Genomic DNA, 9,673 nt, shown 5'->3' with positions numbered 1-9,673 from the left:
CGATCATTCTGTTAGAGGCTCTCAGGCCCCCGCCCCACACCTCCGGGATCATAGTCTGCCGAGTAAGATGTCTAGGTGATTCCTGTGCCCATAAGAGTTCTCGAACCCCGTAGTTAAGCGCGGCTGAGCAGTCCCACTTGGCCCCCGAGCGTGGCGGAGGCCAGGGCCCGAGGTAGCGGAGTGGCCGCTGTCCCGCTGCCGGAGGGGAGACCCGGCGGGGAGGCGGGCGCCGTCCTGCCCGCAGCCCGGCTCGGTCCCGGGCAGCGCCTCCCCGGGGGCCGGCCGCGGCGGTGCTCCCCACGCCCCCGCCGCCGTCATCCCCAATGAGCGGCCCGAGCGGAAGAAAGCCCGCCCCGGGCGCAGCCTGCGCTCCTCCCGCTAGCGGTCTCCTCCCGCGAGCGCGTCTCCGGCCCCGAGGCGCCCTGTCCCCTCCCCGCCATGGGGCTCCGGGCGCTCCTTGTGCTCCTGCCGCCGGTGCTCGCCGCGCTGGGCGGCCTTGCGGGCTCCGGGACCGGTGAGTGGGGTCGCGCGGCAGGGCGTCCTGGAAGGGACGGCAGCGTGCAGGGGTGGCGGGCTGCGAGGCGCTGCAGGGGCGGGAGGAGAGCTTGGGGCACCCTCGCTGGTGTGCGTGAAGCACCCCCCCCCCCCCTTCTGCACTGACCTTCCACAGAGGAGGGTGAAGTCCGGCCTTCTGGAGGGGCCGCCGGCTGAGTCGCGGGGCCCCCTGCTTCTCTGCCCTTTCCTCCTTCCCCGCCTGCCCAGTGGATGAAAGAGGAGGTGGGCACAGGGGTCAAACTCGGCGGCGTCTTTCCTTCATCCCACCCCAAGCGTGTGGGAGCGAGCTCTCTGCACACTGAATGCAGGGCGCACCTTCTTCTCCCCCCCTCCAATCCCCCCCCACCCCCCCCCCCCGCCGTGTCGTGGCCAAGTGGGATCCGCTTTGCAGCCCTGGTCTCTGATGGGACCCTCGCTCAGGGTTCCCCAGGCAGCAGATTTAGCCTGGTGGAGGCCCGGGGCCTGGGGAAGAGGTAAGTCCCTCCGGAAACAGCACCACCCCCCCCCCCGGGGCGGGGGGTGGAGTGGGGGACGGGGCTTGGGTCGGAGGTGTAGTTATGACAGCTGAGTCTGTGCTCCCATATTAGCGGTTGGTAACATCACTTGCTCTCAGTGGTTGGGGTTAAGCTAAGTAAGATCGCCTGGATGGTATGTGAGTCATCGGCAAAGTTGTTAGCTACCCATTAGTAACCAATACTTTCTAAATATTTCATTAAAATTTTTGCAAGCCAGCTTAAAAAAAAAAAACATACCTTGAGTAGCTATGCTAAAATCGCTATGTTAGAGGGATACAAGTAAGACTATGAAATGGTCCCTTAACAAAGAAGCTGTGGTCTACACAACGACCTTCTGTTGTCAACTTCCGTTACACAACTTTGCACCACTTTCCGTTCCATATTGAAATTGTCCCAGGGAGTAGGACTGCACAGGGTTTTCAGTGCATCTTGCAGAGTCTTCTAGTATGGGCCATGTGGCTCATCTTTTCTAGGAACCAAAGGCTGGCTCTTTCTTTTTCAAAGTTATGACAGCATAATAAACTAAGTATAATCAGGCCTTCCTGGAGCCTCCCTCTGGGGACCACATTCTATAAAAGGCTGATTTTTGACCATTAATCATTCAAGGTTGATAAACACAAGTTCATAACTTGAACAAAACTGAGAGTGTAAATCAATCTCCTGCAAATAACTGAAGACTTAACAAATGCTTATAACCAGCCTATGAGAGGCATTCTTATCAAGATGGTATGTAGGGACCCGCAATGCTAATCTAATTTTCAGATGTGTCTGCACATGTGTCTGCACATGCACTAGAGTGCCGTCTTTGAGCTTGGACTTCTAAATGCGCAACTATTCATACTGAGTGTTTTAAGACGGAACCGGAGTGAAAGCAATGCCTGTGTCTCTTTGAGCAGAGTGCACGCCAGCCCCTTATTCTAATGGGGACAGGCGATGGCAGTTCCCCAACTTTATACCACCTGAAGAACTATTTCCAATGTAGTAATGACTGCAGAAGTTATATGCGATTTTATGATACTGAATCCCCCCAAGTGTCTTCCTGAGTATGAGTTGACAGAAGGCCTTCTGAATGACCTCTTGACGGCAGCTTACCCTGAAAAGGTGCTCCCTTGTAGCCAACGTAGCCAGGAACTCTCACGGATTTGCTTTTTTTCATCCAACGCAGACCAAGTGAGGTGCAATAAGACGAGGCAAGCTGCCTGTGGGGAAAGGTGCATTCCCGTGGCCTGGCTCTGCAACGGAGAGCGAGAGTGCCCTGACGGAACAGATGAGCAGTGTGGTGAGCGGCCTCCCCGTGTCTGGACTCCTAGATGGCCCCTCGGGCTGTGTGCCTGGCTGATGGTGCCAGGTTTGGTGGTTTTCCCTCTTAGGGGGTATCTGGAAACGTTGGGCCTTCTGGATTGTTGCAGGCTTTCAGTCTGTAAGCCTAGGGATGTAGGTGTTGGTAGCATTATTATCGAAATGAGTGTGGAGGGCTGGTTGGGATAGAAAAACCAGCAAAAGTCTGGCTTCTCGCCTTAAATTCTGGCTGAAGCATGTGGCAGTTCCTGAAACTGCAATCATACAGATTCCTGTATAGGAAACCTTGGCAGACCTCAGCGCACACAATTACTTGTAAATATATACAGTAAGTTAGTTCAGCTTTGCTTAGGGATTTTGTTCAACTAAAAGATATCTTTACAAATTGAGTATAAAGAAAACTACAAAACCAATAGAAGCCAAGTTAGCTACTTGGTAAATGTCTTCCTGAAAAAAAAGCTCAAACGGCTCTGTGCTAAGAGTGCTCCCAGCCCCAGAAGGGACACCTGAACACCTATAGATGAGGAGAGCCTCTTAACAGATGCCTCTCATCCTTGTGCGGTAAATATGGAGGGAAAAAATTCCTCATTAAAAGAGGAACTCCCCCTGCCCCCCCCCCCCCGCAAAGAACTTGGAGAGTGCTGTATTCCTTTTCTGTACCCCACATGCACATTCCTGGACTGGTCACTTACTGTAACTAATTTAATGTGGAACCTTTGGTGTGAAAACCTGTAATAGGGCAGGTTAGAATTAAATTTCGTACTTGCATCAATGCCTTGTGTTCTGCTCCCCCATATACTTCACCCCACTTCTCCAGGTTTACTTGCCCAAAGGCATACTTCGAAGTATTTGAAGATCTAATTAAACCCCAAACTAACAGTCTCCAGGTTGTCTGAGTTCTTGATACAGCCTCAAACACCAAAGGGGTTTGAAGGAGCGAACTTGTAAAACTGTACTGTCCACTACAGTGGCCATTAGCCACACGTGAAGATTTTTTTTAAGTTTATTTTGAGAGCAAGAGAGAGCATGAGAGAGTGAGTGAGTGCGGGAGGGGAAAAGGGAGAGAGAGAGAGAGAGAGAGAGAGGGAGAGAGAGAGAGAGAAAATGAATCCCAAGCAGGTTCCACACTGTCAGTGTGGAGCCCGATGCAGGGCTTGAACTCACGAACTACAAGATCAGGACCTGAGCCAAAATCAAGAGTCGGATGCTTAACTGACTGAGCCACCCAGGTGTCCCCCACATGTGAAGATTTAAATTTATTTAAATAAATACAGTTCTTTTATCATACAAGTCACATTACAGTTGCTCCACAGCTACAGGAGACTGGTGACTACCATTTTGGGCAGCATAGGTCCAAAACACTCTTCTGTAGTCACAACAGGTTTTACCGGACAACTGTGTTCTAGAAGCATGTTGGGGAGCATAAGCTTTATCGGGCTGCTAGGTGATTACCCCTGAGGCCGGGGTACAATGTGTTCTTAAGGATAACCTGAAAAGGACAGGCAAGTTCAGGATTGACTCAGTGGCGAATCAGGAATTAATTATTCTTTTGCCAATGACAAGACTTAATATGAAACCCAAATTTAAAAGCTGCGTGTGCCCTGACAAACCCCTCTTCCTTTCTGCCCCCCGAATACCGCCCCTGGCCTGCAGAGGAAGTATGCAGTGGACATCCTCAGGCCTGGCAGTGTGATGACGGGAAATGTATTTCTATTAGCTGGCTCTGTGATGGTACCGGAGACTGCTTGGATGGCTCCGATGAGGTTAACTGTGGTACGTACAACTTCGTGTATCTTCACACGTATTCTCTGTGTCTGCGGCATCGAGGAACCTCCACAGGATTGAGCGTAACACACAAGTCACTAAACAGCCTTATGCCACACGGGCTCACTCCAGATATTGTCTCCGTTATTAGAGGGGACGTTTTATCCACTTCTGCATTTTTGCAAAATTACCTAAAAGATTCTTGCCTCCGTTGCCTTTTTAAACTCCTCTGGGATGAACTTGAGTATACAAAGTTGGGGCCACACCGCTAATCGCTACCATCCCTTTCAGTTCTGGGTTTTCTATAAACCAAATCCACGAGCAGACCATAAATACCTGAATAAACAAGCAATACCTATGGTCTGTAAGCAGACCATAAATACCTGAATAAACCTGAATGAACAAGCAAGTTCAGGGGCGCTGCCCCCCTGAGCCCACTCCTGCCTTTGACAGAGATACCAACAGCATGTCCTGGCCAAAAAATCCAGTGTCCGGGAAATTCTCGGTGCCGTGATGCTTGGGAGCTCTGTGACGTGCATAAGGACTGCGGTGATGGGCTTGACGAAGCACCGTGCTCCCCGATCCGTTGCCTGGCCGGGCAGTGGCAGTGCAGGAACAAGGTGTGTGTCATGGATAGCTGGAAGTGCAATGGCGTCAATGACTGCGGTGACTCCTCCGATGAGGAAGCCTGTGGTGAGTCCCCCGCCCCGCCCACCTCCCCGGCCTTGGCCTTTTGTGTAAGGGGAAAGGCTGTACTATGTGGGCCGCTTTCTGCAAGCTGCGTTTCATTCCTGTGACCGAGACTTCCATCCTATATCTAAAAACAGGATGTTTCCTAGCAATAACCGAGATTTAGTTATCCATGGAAACCTAAAGCAGTGCTCAAATAATGGCTCTGTGGTGGACGCTCTGAGCGTTGCCTCGAATGTTTCCACTACTCAATGTGGCCAATGCACAGAACACCCGAGCACAGGCTTATGAAGGCAGTCTCCTAACAGGTGCCTCCCGTCCTGGTGTAGTGAAGACGGGAGAGGAAAATTTCTCATTAAAAGAAGATTCCCCCCCCCCCCACCACTGCCCTGCCTTACAAAGCACTTGATGAGTGTTATGTTCCTTTTCTCTACACCTGCCCCCAACAATGTGGTAGAAACTCCAAATTCTCAGTAAATCCCAATCCTACTTCAATCTTTCCAGAATTAAATCTGCAGTATTGAATATATTCAGATTCTAACATTTTTGTAATGTTTAAACTGGCTTAAGAAGAGTCTTCCTTTAGGGCACGTGTTAACTCACTGTAACACCATCTCAATTGGAACTACTTAATGCTAATTGAATTCAAATTCAATATTCTTTCAGTCCAGTGCCCAAGTGGCATAACATCCTTGTTATCAAGTCTTAAGTCCCAGTTCCCTGAAAACCCTGCTTCAAATGACACAACGTCCTTTCCTACCTAGACTTGCTTTGGGTTCTAGAAATACTGCGGCCACCTTACTGTAATAAGTGTTTCTATCACCCCTTCCCCCAAGTGCTGTCAGAAAAAATGCTTTCCTGCCTCCACAGCTTCCTGTCCAGAAGGCACTGTGAGGTGTGACGAAGGGAAATGCATCCTGGAATCCCTGATGTGTGACGGGGAAGCAGACTGTGCAGATGGTACCGATGAGCCCGCCACATGCGGTGAGGACCCCGTTGCTGGGTTGGCCCGATGCAGGGGTGGGGAGAACCAGACCAAGTAAGCCAGTGCTGCTTGGTAGTCATAAGGGTCTACACTCTGGGAATGCGTGGACTAAAACACCTATTAATCCTTCAGTGACGGCTCCATCCCAGGTGACAGGTTCCAAGCCTTGGTTTTGGTCTCCCGAGTTTGAGCCAATGTTACTTGCGCCATGAAACTTTGAGAGTTCTCCTGTTATGGCTTTAGGGAAATAGACTAACTAAATACCCCAAACCACATGGCTCCTAAAATTCTGGAGTAACGCATACTTTGCTACTGAGAAGCACATCATGTGTTCAGGACCATATGGTGAATTCTCTAAGGATTTAACTGAAGAAAGACTTAGGAAGACTGTTTCCTGGTGAGGATGGAAAGAACTGAGGGAAGCAACTCAAACTTTTTTTTTTTTTGAATGTCTACTTGTTTTTGAAAGAGCAAGAGCGGGGCAGGGGCAAGGAGAGGGGGACAGAGGATCAAAACGGGTTCTACACGGACAGCAGAGAACCTGATGTGGGGCTCAGACTCATGAACTGTGAGATCGTGACCTGAAGTCAGATGCTTAACAGACTGAGCTATTCAGGCTCCTCTCAAACTTTAATACCTTGCAGTTCTCACTATAAAAATCACTGTTGATTCAAGTTGTTGTGGAGAGAGAGGGGGCACCTGACCCCAGGCACTTTGTCATCTGTCTTATTTCCTCCTCAAATCTGGTATTAGATGTGTATAATGAAACCTCTTTAGTGCTGCTAAAGGCTGTGAAAGCAGCTTTCTACTAAAGGAACAAGTAAGATCGTAAAAGCATAAACAGTGGGACAAAGCACAGGCTTCTGGTCCTGTGTAGATAATTCACTGAAATTAATAAATTGCTATAAAGCTTCCTGAGGCAAGGGTCCTGACCACCCACATTTCTGGAGAAATTAAGGAAGAGGTTGCTGGCCCCTCTGTGGGCGGAACAATATGCCAACATTTGAAATTGTCCGGACTGTCCACCTAAAAATTCCTTTCCCCTGCTCCAAGTTTCCTAACTTTCCCTGTCTTCTGGTCTTTTCCCAAAGCCTCCACATTCCTAGGTCAGGGAGCAGGGTCAAAACAGTCATATGGCCCTTACACAGTGTGGGGGTTTGTAACACAACAGTTTATGAAATGTTTGATCTGTACCGTGTTAAGCCGTCCTGACCACTGCCCTGTCTCTACCAGGTAAAAACTGCTCTCTGGCCAACGGGGGCTGTGAGGGGCAGTGCAGGGACACATACTGGGGAGTCCAGTGTTCGTGTGGAGCCGGGTGGCAATTACAGCCGGACGCTCAGAGCTGTGCAGGTCAGCGTTCATTTGGCTCATCTTCAAAGTTTTTATTGCAGGATGATGGATATGATATAAAATACACCATCTTAATCATTAAGTGTATACTCCAGTGGCCTCAGCATGTGCAAACATCACCACTGTCCATCTCCAGAACTTTGTCATCCTCCCAACAGCAACTCTCCATACCTGTGACATAATAACTCTGTCCTCAATCCCTGGAAACCTCTATCGACTTCCTGTCTCTATGAATTGGCCTGTTCTAGTCCTGCATCTAAATACGATCATGTGGTAAATGTCCTTGTGTGTCTGGCTTATTTCACTTAGCGTGTTGTTAAGGTTCATCCATGTCCTAGCATGTGTCAGAATCTCTCTCTTTTTTTTTAAGTTTATTTTGAGAGCGAACATGAGTGGGGGAGGGGTAGAGAGCGAGAGAGAGAGTAGGGGAGAGAGAGAATCCCAAGCAGGCTCTGTGCTGTCCATGCAGAGCCTGATGTGGGGCCTGATCTCACAAATGGTGAGATCATGACATGAGCTAAAACCAAGAGTCGGGCACTTAACTGAGCCACTCAGGCCCCCCAAAATCTTAAGTCCAAATAATATTTCATTGTGTGTATATGTCTCATTTTGTTTATCCATCTGTTGATGGACACTTCCACGGTTTCTACCTTTTGGCGATTGTGGACAATGCTACGGACATTGGTGTGCAGATGTCTGAATCCCTGCTTTCAATACTCTTGGGTATATGTCAGAAGTGGAATCGTTGTATCATGTGGTCAAGTCTGTTTAACTTGAGGAACCATCCAACTATTTTCCACAGGGGTGGCCCATTTGATTTTTCCCACCAGCAGTGCACAAGTCTTTGTTTTTCCACATCTTACCGTTCATTCTGAATCAGCAACACCCCCAAGAATGTTGTTAGGGCAACCTAGATCCATCTTCTGGGGTCTCTATATTGATGTTTTTGCTGAGTTACACTTACGTGGATGGCAGTTCAACAGAGGCAGGGACTGTCTGTCCCAGCACCCAGTGCAGTGGTTTCCACATAATACATGTCCAGTGAGTGTCTGAAAAGTAGCTCAAAGGAACAAAAATACTCAAGGGATTGCTCCTTGGTCATCTCTGACTTACGACTGTCTATCATTAGATCTAGATGAGTGCTCCAAGGCCTACAGTCCTTGTGGCCAGCTGTGTCACAACACACCAGGCTCTTACTCCTGTGAATGTATTCAAGGTCACCAGCTCTACAATGGTACCAGTTGCCGAGTTACAGGTGAGCTCTGAGACCCTAAGTAAAGCCTAGCTCTTGCTGTGCCCTTAGCAGTAATTATAGATAGAAATACTATGGGTGATTCCCTTTAGGGTCTAGTATTAGAGAAGACTTTATTCTTTCCATAAAGAAGCTGCTATGACAACATTCCTTGGCCAATTTGAGTTTCAGTTGCTATTAAGTGTCTTTAAAATGACGTATTCTCTAGGCTATACACCTAGGGGCTCCAGAGACCCCACTGATAAAATCTTAACTGGGCCTGTGTTTCTTTAAGGATGGGACAGTTCATTTATTTGGCTTCTGTGTATGAGGCATAGAGAGGACGTCCGTTTAGGGTTGGGGGAAGGGCTGAATCTGAAATCAAATGGGCCAAGAGAGTCCAAAGATTAGTTTGAATGTGTTGGAGTTTAGAGGAGGAAATAAGACTTAAGGTGGTCCCCTAGATCTCCTCTGGATACTCCTGAATCCAGACTTCAGGGTAAGTGCATTTCAGCAGGGACAGCTTCTTTGGTTAAAGAGAATGGCATGAAAGAAAGTTTCAAAGGAATGTGTCACTACTCCTTTTCCAATTCTATTACAGATGATGCTGTTAAAATTCTTATAGCAGCAGATCGAGAACTTGGTGTCCTGGATCGAAGAACAGGCATCTACGAACCTCTTGTACCTATAAAATCGAGGCCTACTTCCGTTGCATATGATCTTGAGAGAAGCATGTACTTTTGGGTGGATGGAATCTTAAATGTGTTTGTCCTTGGGAAGCCAAACTCGGTTCTTCTCTATCCAGGTATATTTCTTGACGTGAAGAACCCTATAGCTTCTTAAAGCCACATCAACAGAGCATAAGCAGCCTGTGTTACTCATCTGGACATCTTCTGTGACTTCCTTGGGAATCATGAGAGTTTGTACAGTCCCAATTTGAGATAAGACTATCTAATTTGGCTCCTTGGGAGCTTTGGTAGAGTCTACCTGGAGAATGAAGTCACTATTAAGTAGTCCAGAAAGTTTGGGGATGTGGGCTCAGGCCAAGGTTTGTCTCCACTCTATTACTAGGTATGTGACTTTGAGCAAGTTGCTAACTCCTTTGAACCACCGTCCGTAAGATGAAGGGAATAGCACTTGCTTCACTGGGTAAGTGTGGGGGTTAAACCAGAGTTGGTACATGTGCGGAAGTGCTTAGCATTGTCCTGGATGCCCAGAAATCCTCTGCGAGCGGTTAAGAGGTACAGTTCCTAACAATGCACCTGAGACTTCTGTAGTAGA

General features: G+C 48.6%; 1 protein-coding gene across 5 annotated transcripts in view; it reads left to right on the top strand.

Moving 5' to 3' along the window:
* The first annotated feature begins 287 nt into the window (after positions 1–287).
* LOC106984692 (low-density lipoprotein receptor-related protein 2-like) overlaps positions 288–9,673 on the top strand; it is a 42,877-nt gene continuing 33,491 nt past the window's right edge. For 3 of the 5 annotated variants that reach the window (XM_053216371.1, XM_027077296.2, XM_053216369.1), the window contains exons 1-7: positions 1,120–2,349; positions 4,023–4,142; positions 4,587–4,826; positions 5,694–5,807; positions 7,042–7,161; positions 8,291–8,416; positions 8,994–9,197. In XM_053216371.1, coding sequence (XP_053072346.1) covers positions 2,055–2,349; positions 4,023–4,142; positions 4,587–4,826; positions 5,694–5,807; positions 7,042–7,161; positions 8,291–8,416; positions 8,994–9,197 — 1,219 coding nt within the window. In that variant the 5' untranslated portion in view covers positions 1,120–2,054. Of the gene's footprint in view, positions 515–1,119; positions 2,350–4,022; positions 4,143–4,586; positions 4,827–5,693; positions 5,808–7,041; positions 7,162–8,290; positions 8,417–8,993; positions 9,198–9,463; positions 9,542–9,673 lie in introns of those variants that run through there. The other 2 variants (XM_053216370.1, XM_053216372.1) reach the window with 2 other exon arrangements.

Source organism: Acinonyx jubatus, chromosome B1, assembly GCF_027475565.1.
Source record: "Acinonyx jubatus isolate Ajub_Pintada_27869175 chromosome B1, VMU_Ajub_asm_v1.0, whole genome shotgun sequence".
Taxonomy (NCBI): Eukaryota; Metazoa; Chordata; class Mammalia; order Carnivora; family Felidae; genus Acinonyx; species Acinonyx jubatus.
The sequence above is the reverse complement of the archived record's forward strand: the minus strand, read 5'-3'. Positions and strand labels throughout refer to the sequence as shown.